At 35.1% G+C, this 19,735-nt stretch overlaps 1 protein-coding gene across 1 annotated transcript in view; it reads left to right on the forward strand.

The window, feature by feature from the left end:
* CFAP47 (cilia and flagella associated protein 47) overlaps positions 1-19,735 on the forward strand; it is a 347,392-nt gene that overhangs the window by 22,983 nt on the left and 304,674 nt on the right. The window contains exons 16-22 of the mRNA XM_074816879.1: positions 845-975; positions 2,063-2,185; positions 3,548-3,679; positions 4,907-4,984; positions 5,534-5,678; positions 7,234-7,328; positions 18,898-19,066. Of these exons, the coding sequence (XP_074672980.1) occupies positions 845-975; positions 2,063-2,185; positions 3,548-3,679; positions 4,907-4,984; positions 5,534-5,678; positions 7,234-7,328; positions 18,898-19,066 (873 nt within the window). The remainder of the gene's footprint in view (positions 1-844; positions 976-2,062; positions 2,186-3,547; positions 3,680-4,906; positions 4,985-5,533; positions 5,679-7,233; positions 7,329-18,897; positions 19,067-19,735) is intronic.

Consider the following 19,735-nt stretch of genomic DNA (forward strand, 5'->3'; position numbering starts at 1 on the left):
TGTATAAGCCCTACCCTGAGTGTGTACTCACTCCACTTTGCTGATCTATGCCCAGCCAGCAATGCTTATGTAACCATTTTTCTCAGCCCAGATTGCTGATATTTCAAAAGTGAGGCAGCTATTTAATGGCAGTTAGCAATCTAATACAGCTCATCAGGATAGGAAATTTTCCAAAAGCACTGTATGAATGAAGCTGTTAAGAAGTTGATGTAGACAGTCTGAGTGACACAAATGGAATTCAATCTGGGATTAGTTTCCACTTGCATTATGGATCAATATTTATTAGAAGTGAGACATCAGCTTTTACCTTCTTTCCTTGGAAAGATAGTGTTCTGCAGGAGTATGTTGGAGCTCCATTATTAAAGAACAAACTGTTAAGTGAATTGGCATTACACAGTTCAAACAAGATTTGGCTCGACCAGGAGCTTGGTGAGCTCTGATTCTTGAGAAAAGATACTTCTCCTGATATGAGTTCAGACTCAGTTGCAAAAAGAAAATGTATATGGTCTTTCCCAAAGTAGTTGTTCTACAAGAAGGATAGTCTGTTCTTTTATTTTTAAAAATGTTGACGATTTGAGTAATTCATGGCTAAAAAATACCAGTGAACTTTAAGAATGTTTTACTGCAGGTTACTAATAAACAGATTATGCAATTTTCATGAAGATTCAGAAACCAATTTTACTTAATTCAGCATACTGTTCAACACCTTTGAAATGTAGGCTTAGTCTCCAGTAATAGAAGGTCATTTCACTTAAATGTGCTTATGTTATTTCTAATTATATAATGTAATTTGATAATTGTACATGCGTATTCTATAACATATAAATCATGCACATTTATTTAGGCTTTGTGGAGGCCTACAGAGATCTGGAGTGTGAAGTTGTTTGGCATCCAGGGTTCAACTCTCCAGAAGCAGGAGAATTCAACTTGTGTGTGCGTAAAGGAAACACAATTAAGTTGAAATGTTTTGCAAAGGTAACAATTCCTACAGCAGATTTAGAGAAGCAAAAAGCATGTTTTTTTTAAAACAAGTAATTTCTTAAATGTATTTCTATTATGATGTATTCAACAAATATTTTAATTTCATATGGCTTCTATTTGACATGTTTATCAAAAAAATATTGCTCCAAAGACGATGGAGAAAGCAAGACAAAGACAATTTCCCTTTTTCTTGCTTTTGATGTTATACTTCCTTTGGCACCATAACTTAGTGGTCCTTATGTATTAAGCGGTAATTGTTCTTCTTGGTTTGCTTAGTTTAGCCAAACAAAGGTTGAGTGGTGGTATGATAGTTCTTTAGATAAATAAAGGGATAGAAATCAAGGTGTGTGTGGGAAGGTATGTTTCAGAGCTTCAGGGTAACAACAAGCTGTAACATAATTTTGTATTGTTATTTGAATATGGTATTTAATGATTTGAAAAGCAGTGTTCTGGATAGTCTTCTAAACAGTGAAATTCAGTTTAGGTTAATCATTTGTTAAGTTACATGCTGGAGGTGTGAAGGAGACAGGCTTTCCCCCCCCCCCCCCCACTGTATTCTACTGGCTGCATGATCTAAACTTTCATTTTGGGAGCCAAGAAAACTTTTCCCTTTTTTTTATGTTCTGGCTTTCTCTTTTATTTTTTTTTTTACCACTAGCTTTTTTTCTTTTCTTCCTCTTCTTAAGAAGCCTTGGAAATTGCCATATGTAAACCAGGATATGTGTAAATTAGAATATTGGCATTTCTACTGCTATTAAAAAACTCTGAAGTCCTCTCCTGATCACACATTTAGAATTAAAAAAAATCATGGAGCTTGTGCTTTTAAATTAAATTTAATTAATATATTTTTATTTGTCTTGAAATTAGCCCAGAAATATCTCTGGGGTTGTGTCTGTTCAGTTTGAATCTAGATAAATTCAATACGTTGAGTAAATCTTGTCTGACACTTAAACTGTGTTTGTCTATTTGAATACTTCTAATTTATGCATTTCCACAAGTATATTAGCTCATTATGTAATGAAAAGAAAATTAGCCTGAATTATTTATTTGTATTTAGTTTGCTTGTTTTCTTTTTTTATAGCTTGGTACTACCAAAGTTCAGTTTATGGAACAAAGGATACCCTTCAGTCATAGTCCACTAGGTTTATCTACTTGTAAGACAGCCACTCTTCAAAACATAGGATACAATCATGCGTACTTCCAAGTAAGTTAAAATTATTTTAAGCATATTTAATTTCTTAGGGTGGGGAGGGAGAAGGGGGTTCATTTTATCAGATCAAGTCACAGTTTTGTGTTCTCAGTTATTAGATACTCACCTACTTTAGCTTTTGTCTAGTTTTCGGTAGAAACAAGATTTATGTGAATAGGAATTCTGTTCCTCTGTCAAATTTGGATTGATGGACAGATAGACTGACAGACAAGCAAAGCGGTAATGGTCTAAAAGATTCTGGAAGTTTCACGATAACCAGTGATGAGGGTGGAACCCTATACTGGTCTCCCTATGAAAAAAGCAGTTACAGCTTGGATGTTTTTATATTTTGAGACAGAGCAAACTGGCGAGTCATCCTATTCACACTGACTGCCCAATCAGTGCATGCATAGACCCAGACTCGTCACAGCAAATGTGATTACTTTGCTAGACTAACATCTGAGAGGAAGATAGGTTGTATTATGAATTGAATAAGAGATGAGATGGATGCCAGAGTGGGTAAAGACATAGTACATGAATTAGTAGGAAACCTAACCTCATTAGTTCTCCTAATCACAGAATGATTAGCTGTATTTATTTAGTGAAGCAAAATAATTTTCATTAAAATCCTCAGAATTTTTGTTGCTACATTACTATGGTACTAAGAAACTTGATAAATGTATTTTGATTTGTACTGTATTTCTCTGTTTATCAGCTGAGCATTGTATTAACAAGTAGTATTACTACACTCTTAGGGAAAGGGCCTGAAAGAATAAAATCAGCATAATCAATAAGACAAACATAGCCAGCCTTTTAAGCCTCTACAGTTACTCTTAAGCCAAGAGGTGGCTGGCTGGTCTTGGTCATTATCACTTGTGTAGCTATACTTTAAAAAGTTATCTATTTTGGAGTGCATTAGAAGAGAACGAATTCTGTTTTGCCCTTACTAACTGTGGGTAAACTGAATATTTACTCCTAGTATTATTACTGAACTTTACAGTATTAGGATCTATGTCCTGTCTTCTTACTGTGAATGTCAAAACAGAAGCAGTGAGTTTATCTGTCACTGGAAAAATGCTTTCTAGAATATTGTGGAGACTTTCTAGATAGCAGGTCTTAATTTTAATAACTTAATGAAAACAACCCGAAAACCAGAATGTGAAATTTCCAACTGATGTGCAAAAATTATTTCATAGTGGAAGCTTACAATCATTATATTTAGGAATCTTTTACGTTACTTTGTTTACCTGTATTTTTGCCTGAAATTTCTAAGTCCAAGTTAGCGTTATATGTTATGAATGTTCCTCTTGTAAGAATATAAAATCTTCATGATAGATATATTTCAGTATTATTAATATTTCATGTTTGTGTTTGAAGGTTCTTGATTCAAACCCACTGCCTGGAATGGTGATCACACCTTCTGAAGGGGTGGTACCTGTGGGAGGCCATGCTGATCTCAAAATCTGTTTCACTCCAACTGCAAAAATCAGTTTTGATACAAGAGTGAAGGTATTAAAAACTTGGTCTTTTGAGTGTTATGTTGTGTGTTTGTGTGTGGAGATATGTGTACATTTGAGCATCTTTTGGATTTTATCTCCAGTGTTCTAATGCTTTTTATGAAAAAGAAATAAATTTTCTTACAGCAGTTCATGGCTGTTATAACCTATTCTGTTGTTTTGTCTGAGTCCTGCTCTGAAGTATCAAAATAGCCCTTCAGTTTGAGCTGATTCATATTGTACCATTGGCAAGCTGTTGAAACTAACGTGATTGTCTTCAGAAGATCATGGCAGACATATCTGCAGTTTTTATCATCTACAGAGGAGCAGGACTGGAATAGTGCAGTGTCTTTAATTTCTCGACTTCTTTTTGTGGCCATCTCAGAGGTGGATTTACTAGTAGATTTGATTTTATAATAGGAGTGCAATAAACATCTAATCCTATTTTGTTTTCTGCACGCCTGCTTCCTGAACTTGTCCTTGGTGAGATAAGTGAGAATAGGAGAAAGGATGGTCTCATGGGGCTGATCTCTGCTACTTTTTTTGACTCTAATCCTGGATTCTCCATCTTCTGTGGCTGCCTACATTATGCTCTCTAAACCTAGTATCCATTTCTTTTTTCCACTTCTAAAACAGATTTAGCATTGGTCAGAACAATAGTATCTACTTTGTACCAGCATCTCTGTCAAGCAATTTGTGTTGTAATATACTTTCCAATACTCACAGCTGCTGAATAGATCTAACCCATCCACTCAGCTTTCTTCTGTTGCAGAAAACTGTTCATTCTAGTGATACAGCCTCTTGCAACAGTATTTTTGTCTGCAGAAGACTGGTCTTTTCTAAAACTTTGTTGGTTTGGGGTTTTTTTTGTTTGGTTGGGTTTTTTTTAATTGGCAGCTGTGACTATCCCAGATATGGTATGCCGCAGAGGTATGACTGGTTCTTCTTTGAAGCCAAATCTCATTGGAATCTGTATATATATGTTCTAGAAAATTAAGGCATTTTATATTCCTCCCTATTTCCATAACAAAAATGCATTATTATAAAGAGCAGGGTTATTTTCATGTTTTCATTACAAATTATGCTGAACGTCTACACACTATATCTGTGGGGTACATTGTTTCTTTGTTTTGGGTTTTTTTAACCTTTTTTTTTTTTTCCATGTAATTATGATAGATTTGGTGAGATAGTTATGTTAAAATGACCTTGTGAACAGTCTTAATGTCATCCATTCACTTAGGTAGCAGTGCGAAATTCAGGAGTACTAGTGCTTGGGATTGGTGGATTTGTAGAGATCCCTGAAATAAACATTGATGTGGTAAGTATGAAGAAATTGTAGCAATTGTTAAGATTTATAGTGTTTTGCTTTATCTAGATGTTCAAGTGGGTCATCCCTAGTTCATATTTTAAATTTTTTCCTATAACTTCCTGAGAAAATTAGCAAGGAGAAGAACTTGAGAAATTAAAAACTAAATGTACATATAGCAGTTGCACTAAATGGTAGCTGACAGCTTTTGCTTTTGAACTTGACAATCTGGAAAAAGTATGTTAAAAGAGAGGGGATTTGTGTAGAGTAGATATAGAAAAAAATGCAATAGGAGGAAAAGGAATCCATTGATCTGTTTACTGAATGATGAAAACTTTCCTGATGGTGTAACTGGACTTACGTATTGAATTCTAAACTCTTGCATTTCATGTCCTGCAAAGATTTTAAAGACAGGGGTTATGCAAGACAGTTGATTAACCAACACTGTTATTGTATTATAAATTGTGAATCTTTGAACAATTACATTTTTCACATTCTGTTCAGTTATAAACTTGACTCCACAGTGCTTTGACCCAATTTTTTTTCTCTTTAAACTTACAGGAACTATTTGACTTTGGTGGTGTTTATGTCAATTCTACAAAATCAATTCCGTTTTTGCTGCAGAACAAAGGACGAGCAAGTACCAGAGTGGAGTTTGATTTTTCTAAGTATAAGGATTTTAAATTGAATGCCAATGACCATTCAGGTATTTACTTTTGCTATACTAGAATTTTCATAAAGAATGGATAATGCTAAGAGAAAATCTGTCAGACTATTTCTGGTATACAAATTTTCTGATTTAAGAAAACCTAAAGCAATTATTTTAAAAGTGCTGCTTAATATAAATTAAGAGGAGACATTTTGGTTTGCCTGTAAAATGACATTTGCCAAAAATAAGCATTTGGAAAATGTCAGGTTGCCTGCAGAAATTTTTTTTCTTCCCTTTTTTTTTTTTTCCTATAGTTGCTAAGGTATGTTAAAAAACCCCAGGTTGAATACCCTCTCATCAGCTTAAATTAAAAAAACAATTTAAAAACCCAAATAAAGCCAAACAACTATGTTCATTTCCTATTCATGGACTTTTACCCACTGTTTTGACAATGTTTACTGTTTAGTTAATTCATCATCAGTATAAGGGTCTGGACTTCTCTTTTTTCCTAATGGTACAGGATGGCTGCAGGTTAATTGCAGGATCTCTGTTCTGCATGATGCCCAACTGAGAATGACATTGGGGCAATATGTGGAATTAGATTGCTGTTCTTTGTTTCTTGATAGAACTAGTGCAGATTCTTATCCTTCACTCATTGTTGCTCATCCTTTTTTACTTCAGTCCTGGCATCTCCTCTACTGTTCCAACATCTTTATTCATGAGAGAATTTTGCAGCTATGCATATATGGTCTCTTATCCCTGGAAGCTCAGGAAATTGGGACTCTTTCAAGAAAGTATTACACTATTTAGTTGTATATTTATGTAGAGCTATATGTGAATGGTGACAAAAAATGATCTGACAAGAACAAAGGGCTTTTCTTACTATGTGGTGGACTTTAAAGGGAAGGTGAGGGGTCCTAGTCAGTCATCTTAACTTGGACAAGAACTGTAAGACTGTTTATGACAGGCAACTACCCAGCATGGGAATCGACTCACTGCACATGATTCTAGATCAGAGTTTGTGCTTGGAACAAGTAATGTGACATCCAGTCAGGTCCAGTACTGTTCAAATAGTGAATACTGATCCTGGTGTTTCAGGATGAATACTGACCTCAGAGGAATGTTACCTTGTTTGTTGGAAACCCATGCTCCTGCCAGTGCCTTAAAGTTTAACATGAAAGTCTGAAAAATGAACCAAGCCTTAATTCTTCTGTAGTGTAGATGATGCCTAAAAGTCATTTAGAAAACAGTTTCAGCCAACTAATTTTATCCCTGTGGTATTAGGTTTTCATTATTATATTTAGTTTTCATTATCACAGTTAACTATTTTTGCCTAATGCTTTTATTCAAAGGTAAATGACTGTGTTTTTTTTCTGAAACGTTGTGTTCTCCCAAATCAATAACTTAAATGAAAATTGCTGGTGATTAACATGTCTCAAAATTACCTTCAGAATCCTTAAGAGAAATCGTTCATTCATAACTTTCTGAGAAATGTTTACCATACAAATATACAGATACCTTATGTTGGAAATCACTGAAGTGCTGCAGCTATTACAAAGTTGATATTTAGTGTAATAACATCTGTAATTTGATTCTGAATTTTGTTTGACAGTGGTTGACCGCTGTTCTTCAAAGCCTTATTTGTATTCGGTTAACTTAAAGGGAAAGTCATCTTTGCAGTGCCTGCTGTCCTTCATGCCAAAAGAGGTAAGTTTATGGGCTGATGGTGATTATACTCAATTAAAATGATGCTCTGTGATATTTCTATGATGAAATAACATAGACATTTGAGATGCACATTTTTGTGTGTGCAGTAGTTTCATAATAGTAATCCAGTTCTTAAAACAAGTTCTGAAATAACCTTTATATAACTTTTGGTGCTTTCTGTAAACATTTGCGTACACACTTTCTCAATGACTTAAAAATTGAAAAGGTATAAACTTAAATCGAAATGTCTTACCAGGCATTCATTAAATCATTCAACAAGCTGGCAGCCATTTTCTTTTTGCAGCTGTTCATGCTTTAACTCTCAGATGACCAAGGGACTGCAAAAGTAGGATTTTTATGTGTCACAAAGATTGGCAAAGTTGCTTTCTGACTGAGCTATTTGAGGGAAATAAATTGAAGTTATAAGACTATGGGTTACTTTTACATCAAGAAAATACCATTTTACTGGCAGTAGGTGTCAATAGAGAGTACTATAGCAAATTTTAAATCTTAAACCTATTAGACAATGCTTTAGAAAGGGAGGGTTTGGGGTTTCCACATATTTGGAGAACAATGAAATGAAAGAAAACTTAGTCTTTGATATTATGAGCGAGCTTCAGAACAAGCAGCTGGGGACTACTTTTACAGCACATAAACCTGTTGCATTAGCTGCATTTTTACCTTAAAAAAATAAATTCATATCAGAGACAATGCATTTTGGAAGGGTCAACAATATTATGTTTTTCACTTCCCCCCCTTTCTCCTTCCCAGCACTTTAGTTTTTGAATAAAAGGGAATTCCTTTGTTCAAAGCATCATTCAAATAATATGTGTCACAGGCTGTGTCTGTAACACTGATTTTCTTCCTCTTATTACTGTTGGCTTAGATTCTGTGTACACATGGAAGCTGTTGTGAAATAACTGGTGGTGTGAATTTATAGTACATTCACTACTCTGAGATGATTTTTCCTGACAGAACACGAGTCAATAGATTCATAAAAAATAACCTATTTCAAACCAAATTAATTTCCTCCTATAGGATAGCAGGTGTTGAGATTAAGGGAGAAGCATTAGATATATCTTTAAGTATCCTGACACTGCCTGTTGCAACATTCTCATAAGCAAGGCAGTCAGATTTAGACTAGATACATTATTGGGAAAGTATGTAACTGTTTGCAAAATGGTACACACAGAATATCACCAGTGAGCTATTGTCAAACTGCAGAGAAACTCAGTGAGGAAAAATGATGACATTTTAACTTAAGTAGGAAGGGTCAATAATAGAAATGCAAGACTAGATAATGTTTGAGTGATCTGTGTGTATGGTATTGTAGATCACAAGCTGAATAAGAATTTAGAGGGAGACACCATACTGATTTATATAAATAGGAATAGTTAGTAAAGCAAGTAAAAAAATTATTCTAATCGGTGCTGATAACACTTCAGTGCTGATAACACTTCAGCTGGAACACTTTTCCCATTTGGGATGCCATACTTAAAGAAATGGGAAAATTTCTCTGGGAAAGAAAGTCCAAAAGAAAGCAACGGAATTGATCAGAAGTCCAGAAAGCACAAACTGTGTAAAAAATGGAACTAACTTCCAATATTCTGTGGAATATAATTTATATGTGTTTGTTCACTGCAGTAGATAATGAGTAGTGGGTTTAAATTATGCCAGGTGGATTAGACTGGATATAAAAACTCATTGTAACAAAAAGAGTCAAATACTGGAATAAATTATCTGAGAAGACATCTCCATTATTGAAGACTCTTAAGAAGGGCTTGGACAAGCATCACCAGCAATGCTTCACTCTATCTCAAAGGGTCAAGTCATCTGTCAGACAATCACATTTATCCATTCTAAAATCATATTCTAGCAGCATGTTGCTCCAAAGATGAAATTCTGGCTGCACTAAGGCCAGTGTTAAGGCTCTTAGTATTTATAATAGTACTTTTTAGTGGCTGTCTCTTGCTAAGTGTGAAATTCAAACCAGTTAAACAATAACTAATACAAAATAATATAGATATTTGGCTTCAAATGGTGAAATTGGAATGTGGAAAGGCTATCTTCCCTTATAAATAAAAAGAAGTACATAAAGTAGTGCAGAGCTATGTAAAACAAAAATTGGGAAAAGATTGTTTGAACTTTTAATAAGTAGGCATATATTATTACTGTTCTTACCACCAAGCTTCAAAACTTAACTAGTTTTGATTTTTATTTTACCAGTAAAGTCCTCTGAGATGCATATTTCATTTACAAAAGCAATCTTGTTGTAACAGCATCCTCTTAAAGAACATATCTTGGTTTAAAATCATAAGTATTCAACAACATTTAAATTTTTTGTTCTAATTGAAAGATTGTCAGTAGAAATGAGAAACAAAATACTGCTTTGTAACTGCCAGTTAGCTTCTAGTAAGCCACACTGAACAGAGAAAATAAATGGTTGCTAAAATTGTAATGCCCTTCTGTAAGAACTTTCCAAATCCCCTGTTTCCATTCTTCCCTGTTTTTCATGTTGTATCATCTGATTACTTTGGAATAGAATATACTTTTGATGAGTTTGCTCTGTTTGTAGATTAGATGGGAACAAGGTAATGAATACTTTAGCTTAGTTAAGCTAGTGGTTAATGTTTTTGAATTTTTTTTTTTTTTTACTTCAGCATCTGTACAGAAAATTCAGTTAGGAGTTCTATAAAAATAGAATGTCACAAATGCACTGATTAAAAAATTACAAATAGGGTCAGAAATACTAAAAAAAGGTCTAGCAATATTGTTTTATGGATGATACAAGGGTGTATACTATATGTAGGATTTAACAGGTAACAATTGTTTAACTTCCAAGGCCTCAATTTCGGTTTATTTTCATAAAATAATTAACCTAAGTCTTATAAAGTATTTAACAGAGGTATTTCTAATCAGCACTGTAGATGCAGGGTTTTTTTTTTTCCATTTAATCTCAGTGGCTAAAAGCACACCACTGCATTATAAGATCTAAACCATGTACATATTGATGGGAACCATAACCTGAAATTTGACAGCTCTGTTCTTGCTTATGGCATTGGATTTTCTCTGGTGATAGTGCTGCTGTACAAAGTGATCTTTTATTCTCCACTATAGCAGAAAAGAGTGTAGTGGAAGGTCAGTCGTCCCCTTACAGACCAGTGAAATAGCAACTCTCTAAAATCTGAAATGCCCACCTCCCTCCCCGCTCCCCCCCCCGCCCCATCCAAGCAGGCATTTTGTTTGCCTCTCAGTACTCTTATTTCCCATTGTTACAGTTGAGCTCTGTTATGATTTTCTTTCCTTGTCAAGTTGCAGGATGGGTGAAGACTGGAAGTGTTGCTACTGACACTGCTGTAAATTCAAGTGATTAACTAAATTAATATTTCTGAAGACTGAGGAAGTAGCAGATGGTTCTTTGTTTAATTTCACTTTTCATCAGTATTACTATTCGTTATGGATGAGCATCTCCAGCTGTCACTTGATACTGGTGGTATGGTAACCTAACTGAAGAGAAGGTTATACTAGTTGGCAGTCTGCTTTAATTATATATATATATATATATATGTATATATTATATATATACTTACATTTGACTGGATCTGTTTTGTGACTGCTTTTCTTAAAAAACAAAAATCTCTATAATATATTGCATCTATTGATTACAGATTTGTTTATACGGTTTTCTGATGTCATCCTTTTTTATTTTTTCAAACTCTGTGTCTATGTGGTTTTCCAGTCTTGAGAATAATTTTTGCCAAAGAGAACAACTTCCTTCAGAAGCAAAGGAATAAAGAACTTTAAAAAGGAATTTTTCCTGGGGCATCTTATACCTCATAACCAACTAATAAGTGTTGTTTTAATGAAATGTCTTTATTTCAGTTTTACCCTCTCTCCACGTGCTCACAGTCTTTCTGTCTCCCTCTGCCCTTGGTGCTGGGTAAGCTCACTGTTCAACCAGAGCTTCCCTTCTGCTCCACATGTATTATTGCCTGCCTATCAGGGGCCCACTTGCTTATTGCTATGCAAGGCGTGCCCAAATACACTTACAACCCACTGGTGGTCAAGTTTACATCACTCAGAGTGCAGCACTGATACCTGGCAGCAATAGCACTGACTAATGTTAAATGAAGAGAACTTTGAAAACTCTGTTGCCCAGTATGGCGTGACTAAACGAAGCATCTGGAAGTATATGTACTCCCCAGGATGCTGTAGCTTTTCTTTAATTTAACTCCTGCAAAGTAGAATACTAATAAAAACCAGTTCTGTTAAGAAAATAGTCCATGTACCCACATCTCTTATTGTGATCAGAAACTCTTACTAGTTACAGATTCTTAAAACATTCTCTCTTGGATCAGAGTTATCATTCTACCTCATCTAGATTTCCCCCTATTCTCACCAGATTTCTTCCTTCTCTTTCCTGACTTCCCAGTCTTGAAAATACTCTAATCTCCTCTGTATATTGAGCTTCGCCTATTCAGTGCTGTTTCCTGCCTCTGCACTTGAACAGCTGTTTCTCTGATCTCATCACCATTTTCCGGACAACTGCTCTTACCCAGCTTATCTCCCAGCTGCTACAAACCTTCTGTATCCCATTGAGTCGCATTCTTTTCTGTCCACCTTCTGGTTCTACTAAAAGTTCCTGCTGTTGTAGTCATTACTGACAACACTACCCTATAAACCAACAAAAACCCACTATGTTGATGTTATTGCTAAGAAAGTGGATACTAGAACTAAGGAAAAATTTAAATTATTCAGAAGCGCTGACTTAAAAAAATCACAAAAGCATGAAATTTTTTTAATACACTTTAAAATTCTGTTAAAACTACTTGAATTATTAATGGAAGGCTTCAAGTATTTAGTCTTGAGTGCAATCTTGAATTCTGCTAAAAATCAACTTGGCAATAGCTTTCCTTCTGCCTCAGAAAGCTTCGAACCAACAAATGAAGTAAATACATAGGAACTCTGAATAGCTTCTCCCATTCTTACTAAAAGTATGTAAAAATACATGACATAAAAAAATGCTCTTAGAGATGAAGTATGTTGGTATGTTTATAAAATAATATCTAAAAAAATTTGAGATAATTCAGTATTCTGAGTGGTAAAATGAAGTCGATGCATTATAGATAAGGCTAGGATGCTGCTCAGACACGGCCTGGCTGTGTCTTCCTGTTATTCCAGTGTCTTGGAAGGTGTTAGAGGTGCCAGCGTTCTCTGCCTCACTGGAGAGAGTTTAACCTTGGTGTTTGTTGGCTGTAAAAGTCAGAGCTGTAAGTGAAAACAGTATATGAAAATATATATAAATAGGTAAGCTAGCAAATACTTCTTAATATTGTATTTGTATATAGGCTGTATGCTGCTTTCTTTTCTGTTTTGATATAATTTTGTTTGAGAGATGCTTCAGTTAGGTTTGGGTTTTTTTTTTTTTTCCACTACAGTATAAGGAGGCTTAGCCAGCTGAATGTATGATAGGTTAGGAAGGGTTCTCATTTCAGAGCTGAATAGAAAAAAAATTTCTGGTAATTAAACAAAAAACCAACCAACCAAAACCAAACAAAAAACCCCATGACTGTCTGGCCAAGTATCTGTTGTAGCTCCCTCATCCTTATCCAGAGACAGAGCTAAGAATTATTACTAATAATATTATTTATTGATTGCTAGCAGTGATTATTTTTGAACTGAGTTTTAAATTGTACTGTCTAAGAAGCATAGAAGTGTGACTTTTCTGACCATGGCTCACTTTCTGCAGGCTACCTGTCTGTGTAACAGTGAGGAGCGCCTCATTCTTTTGGTTTTGTGCCAGGGAAACAGGCAGCATGTGGTCACTATAAATATTTGCTCATTTTCGTTCCTCAACTATCCCTGTGTTTCTCTGGGCAGCAGTGGCATGCATGATTTGGTAAGGAAAACAGGCAAAGCAAGGTGCAGGAGTGTACTGCTTCAAAATTATCATTATTTTTTTTTACCCTGCTGAAAAATAGCAAATTCCAGGATCTTGGAAAAAAGACAAAATACACAGCTGTGTAATAATGATGCCTATGAGGGCCTTTGATTGAGATAAATCGAGCAAGTCACACCTGTCAGAGCTTATTGCTTAAGCTTTTTGTAGAGAAGTGACAGGTGGTTTTGGGGATTTTTTGGCATTTTTAATGATGTATTTTTTTTTAAATGAAAGAACAGAATTCATGGTGTAAGAAATGAATTCTATGGAAAATCTGCAGCTGTGGAATTACAGGGTGTTGCTGGTGCATCATCTCTGACCATATACAAGGGAAAGATTTAGTTTTATTTCAGTGTTTTGAATGATGGCTTTGAACACTAGTTACATTATTCATTGTGGAAAGCTGCTTATCTGTAATATAAAGCTGGGGAATTTAGGTTGCATGAAAGATTTAAATATGTTTTAAGGAAAAGCTCATGTTAAATCTTAGGGAAGGTTGAGAATGTGTATACAGTTGTAGGACATAAACTCTTGGTTTTGCAGTTAGGTTTAAATTTGAATCAAACTGATTTTTTCTAATGTACATCACATTTTCTCTCCTTGTATCACTGCTGAATCCATATGTTACTGCTATAAATAAAACAAGCCTTTACACAAAAACTCAGTGACTTTCACTGCTTCAAGATATTTGAACAGTGCATATTATGATAAATACAAGAGTATTATCCTTTACAGATGTTTTAACTTAAAATTAAGTCTTAAATTAGCTTACTGATTTACTTGTAATTCCCTGTGAAGTTGTACTGTGAAAGCAAGTACTGTAATTTTAGGGAGATGTCACATATTTTTTTGTGCTAAAGAAACCATATGATTCCTCGATTTGATAACAAAATTTTTGCTCAATCTTGAGAATATATGCTGTATAACAATAACAATTAGCAAAATGTATTAAATTTTAATAACTTGCTTTAAATTGTACTAAGTTGTATTAAGTTGTAGCGGCCAAAATAATTCACACATCACAATGTTCTTTCTTTCTGCAGGGCAGGGGCTATTTATTTTCTTTAATCTCTCTTTTTCTCTCTTCTTACATTAATACATACTCATACAATAATTCATACTTTTGCTCTCATCCAAGCTCTTACTTCATAATAAACAAATCAGCAACTAGACAGTCATCAATACTCTTATCCCACAAACAGTTCCATACCACACAGGCAGTCTCAGTGCCTGCCATCTTCTTCACACTAGCACAGCTTAGCATCCCTCTTCCAAGGCCTGCTTCTCCTCCAAGCCTTGCTGCTTCTCCAGGCCTCTCCGGGCCTACACAGATCTTCCCTGAGCAGAGCTCTCCACCTTCACCAAGCTCACTCTCTGACTGAGCTCCGCAAAAGCTGATCTCTCACCAAGCTCCCCACAACTGAGCTTCCCGAAATGGCCAATGTCGATTTGGCTCTTAAGTATTGAATCTCCCATAGCTGTGCAGGGCTAACAGGCCAATGCCAACTTGCCTCTTAATCATTTACCGGTAACACATGATTTGACTCTTAACATATTGAATCTCCCACAGCTGCACAGAGCTGACACTCCCACAGCAAAATATATTTTATAAAGCATAAAATATATTATTGCATTGGGGTACTTAGTAAAGATAGAAATGAAGTAACTGCTTTGGAAGTGTTTTTAGAAAATAATTTTTTTTCTATTCTCAGATTCCCCCCTCAACCTGATAACTGTGCTTGCTTGTTTTTTAGGCATGAATTTTATATAAAATACTATTTTAATTGGCATGGTTGATGGGGTAGTTGTTCCCTTTTTTGTTTTTTTTTCGGTATACTGAGTAGTTAGGCCTGAGGCAGGAAGCGTCAGCTACGTTCACTCTCCAACACTGGGCTTAGAGCTACCTTGTACTTTGTATCAAACCTATTTCATAAATTCAAATGAGTTTTGGTAGCAGAGCTTTTTTGATCAGGCAGATTTCTTAAAATCAACAACTTGTATTTGTTTAGCAATTCTAGCAAAAAAAAAAAAAAAAGGAAGGTGTTTTAAAATGCTCTCTAAATAAAAGTTTGCAGGAATATCAGTTTTATTTAAAGAATTGTTATCTTCTGGTGGCAGCCTACACAAGCATGTCCTTTTCTGGCATCCTTTGGAGGTGTTCTATGGAAACACATAATAAAAAGCTCCTTTGCCTCATGTGACTAGTCTTTTTAAAGCTTCTTTTGAAGTATTTTAATTGCTAAAACTACCACTTTGTAGATGATGCCTCCTTTCCAGTTAATGTGTGTAATTAGTGTAAATCAGGACAGGAAAAATATTTCTTATGATGATATAAACAACCTTGAGTGTTTGTGAAAGAACTCTCTCTAGGCTGTTTACTTCCTGCCCCTCGCTGTATTCTTTGGTTTATGAAGTTAAATACAGCTTCAGAAAAATATCTCAATAGATAAATAACTGTGAAGTGTTCTTAGAGTATTTAAAAAGCAACTGCAAGTCCAGTAATAGTATAGGATTTTTTTTTAATACTGTTATTAATTTTTTTGAGTATATAATCTTACAAGAGAGAATTTTCCATTATGGAGTTTGAGATTAAACACTAATCATTTTTTTTTTCTTAAAATATGTATAAAAAGAAAAATAATGGTTCTACTTGCTAAGTGAAGTCCTCAAAAATGAAATTAAGTTTTAGTTCTGATTCAGTAATGTGTGTATGTTTGTGTGCTTGTATATATGTGTATGAATTATCATATGATTTCTAGGTATACAGAATTTAAAAAAAAATTTTCATTTGTAGTACAGGTTAGTTACTGTGCAGTTAATAAGACAAAGATACATATGAATGAAACAAAAGGTCTATTATTTGTTCTTAATTATAGAAATACATTTTTATGAGTTATGTTGGCTCTGAATTTGCACCATTGTACTTCAAAGCAAATGCAGGTTTTCAGTGAACATCATGTCCTACATGTAGTGAATTAAGTGAGTGTCTTGCACATATTTGATTTTGTTTGCCGGTTCTTAGCAAAGAAAGCCCTTGTTGCATAGTAAGACTAAACCAAATTTTCCTGATTGTTGGGATGAAAACCAAATTTCGAATAGCTGTTTCGGAGAGGGTTAAAGGGATTTCACCTTTTATTGTCTGACCTAAACAAACTAAACATAACATCATTGCTGAAGAACAATTGCAGTGCTAGACTGTACTCTTTTGCACAGCCAAAGATGTAATAATATCTATTATAGGCTAAGCATTTTCATCTTACCAAGCTTTAGAAGCTTAGTGTCATTATATTGTTTGTTATATATGTCATACATGCTAGGGGTGGGAAGGATTTTCTAGCTCACTTTTTTACTGCAGTTCTTGGCATTGGTGTTTCAAGTGTTAGAATTGCCAGTGTAGGGAAATACCTGCTGGCTATAGGGAGCTGCCAAGGCTGGGAGCAGTCTCGGACACAGAGATGTGTGAGATGTGCAGTGATCTCTCTGTTCTCCTTAGTGACCCATAAAGCTTGGGAGAGAAGTTGGTTATTTATGCAGCATTTTCCATATTACACTTCTGAAGATGTACACTGGGTATGCTATACCCAGTATAGCAAACTTCTCGTACAGCTGAAGGAGTGTGACGGGATCTTCAGATTGTGTCTGTGTTGTGACTTTTGTATGAGATGCTTGATCTAGAGAGTCCTGTAAATGTTTTCCCCCCCCCCTCCCCCTCTCTGGTATTGGTTCACTTTACAGTTCTCTCTTATTTTAAGAGCTGTCATGGTTACCAAATAATCATTTGGTATTCAGCTCTGTTCTATCTCTTATGTAAAGAGGTAGATAAACTTCTCTTATATTTTTGCAAAAATTTTTAAAAGATTTTTTTCATGGATTTCACAGCCTTGAAGTGCAATGCTTATTATTTCTACTGTAAGAAAAGATAGTTGTTTTTCTAAAACTGCAAGGAGCTACTGTTAGTGACATGAAATCATGTATTTTGCACATACTTTGAAGTGAAGGGAACTTCTCACACTATAAAGATCCTTTTCAGTCTAATTTTTAATTGTGTGGTTTTATGCAACAAGACCATATTTAGAAAATGTAACTTGAAGTATTTTATGTGGGTGACTTGACATACTAAAAAAAGAAGAGTATATAAGTAAAATCAGGAGATTTTTACTCAATCTTTGTTTATGATACACCTTAAGCATTAGTGACTAAAAAATCTTAAATGGCATTCATGATGTTAATTTTAAGAAGCCAATTCTATGTTATAAAATCTAATAATGATCAGATTTGAAGTATCAGTATAAATCAAGGGACTGTGGGGATCTCACTAGAAAAACTTCCCCTCAACCCCTGCTTTCCTCTTGCTAAGTACAAATACACAAAATGTTCCATAAGGCTCAGCACACATCTCCCTCACCAGGAGTTCGTAATTGTGTGGTACAAACCCTGCTGGAACTCCAGATACTAAGTGCTGCGTACTTGCTCCTCATTATCGAAGTTCTGTGTTGATTCTGTTACAGATGGTTATGTGGCTCATGTCCTGGCTTTGGACAGTTTTATTTATTTTTCTTTCCTGTCATTTATATATTCTACTCACTACCACATATGTGAAAGCGAAGCATGATGCACTATTTTCTGCAGTTTTTGAAAGCTTTTAAATGATTCACAACTTCTTTATATAGCTGGTTTTGTTGCAGATTTTAAGCAGCATGAAGATTTTATAGGCCAGAGTCCTTTCTGGAGATTTCAGTGGCCTTCAAGATTAAAACAAAATTTGAAGGAAACAGTGGTTTCAGTGAAGAAGATTTGGTTTTTTTCTTCTGTTACCTTTCTTATGGTTATCCGTACCTTTTTGTCTGAAGAAGATACTGCTGTACTGTATCAATCCTTGGAAAGAGAGCAAGAGCCAAGAAATGGCTCCTTGAAAGTATCCTGTGAAATAAATTTGGTCTTTGAAGTGCACAGTCTGTCAAAAAAGATGATTTTGTATAAAACATGCTATATTTTAAATTCTTAACTCTACTTATTTGGAGATGTGATTGCAGGGATAAAACTAGGATCAAAATTACTGGAATTTGGACTCCTGGAATTCAGTGGCATTCAATGACAGTTTTAAGAGTTTTTTGTTTTGTTTTATTTATTCTGAGGTTTCTCGTTTTTAACTCATGCTCCCCCTTGATCTCAGAGTCCATTTTGTTTGTGCTGGGTATACCGTAACAGCTGACCTTTCCTCTTTGGTGTTTGAGAAAGGCTTTCTTAATTTACATAGCTTTGTTCCCCTCCCTGTGCTCATGCTTATGCATTTGGGCTACTGCTCCAATCTTTTTTTCACTCAGGAGAGTGGTTGGAGAGGAACACAACACAGTAATTTACCGGAAGCCTTGTCTGTAGCTGTGCTGATAACCCTGATGCTTTTGGGCATACAGTTTTTTCCTTGGTGGGGGAAAAAATAGCTGGCCACTGCTTGCTTAAAGGGCTGATACTGGGTGCTAATAAACTACCATCCTTTGAGTATAATGATCAGGTCCTAAATTAATTTCAATGATTCTTATGAAATAGTAATATCACTCAGATGGTTTAAGAAGTACCTACAAGTACCTTCTTTGGGCAAGTGACCACAATGATATTCTTGTCCTTTAGGTGGCAGCATATGACTTCACTCTTCCAGTTAATACTCCTCGGGCAGACTTCTCATCGACACAGCCAAGCCCTGTATCTACGAGTTCTGCTGGATCTGTAATGCGCATTGTTGCTCCTCGGCCACAGGCGGTGACTGAGGCTGTTCCATTCTTTAGAGTTAAAGCAGTTGGTAGGTAAACGAGGGACTTAAGCAGATGGTGGATACTTGGATTTGTGGTGTTGTTTTTGCTTGTATTCTAATTGCAGAGAATGACTACTTAAATTTGATTGCTGATAGTATAATGTGTAAATTTATTGGAAACTTGCAAAATTTTCAAATTTTGATTTGTATTTTCAAATATGTGTAAAGCTGAACTTTCCATACATAATTATGATGTGCTGATGTGCTGTGAAAATACATTTTTTTAATACAGCCATTTGTCTATATAAAAATTAGTTTACCAAATCTCATTTTTGTTTCTATTCATTCATTAGTATTCCTAGACCTTACCTTGCAGACCCCAGTATTTACAGCAGTTCACCTGAAAAGTGTAAAAAAGTAGTATATTATTCATACTATATATCTTTTTTTTTTTTTTGGTTAGTCTTACCCTGTCAGAACTAGGAGCTCTGGCTAGATTTAAAACTCCTTTAAAATGCCTCTGACTGGCCCTGATCCTATCGGAGAAAATTGGTGGTAATTTAGTCCGTTTGCTTTTAAGTGCAGAACTGCACTTTTCTGGTCTGTCAGAGTTTGTTAATGGCCAAAGTTACAGGCTGTTTGCCTGCAGCAAGAAATTGATATCTTAAATGATTCTTCGGCTTTTCTTAAAATAATAAGTGGTTCTCTTTAGTTTCG

The sequence above is a fragment of the Strix aluco genome, chromosome 2 (assembly GCF_031877795.1).
Source record: "Strix aluco isolate bStrAlu1 chromosome 2, bStrAlu1.hap1, whole genome shotgun sequence".
NCBI classification, from domain to species: Eukaryota; Metazoa; Chordata; class Aves; order Strigiformes; family Strigidae; genus Strix; species Strix aluco.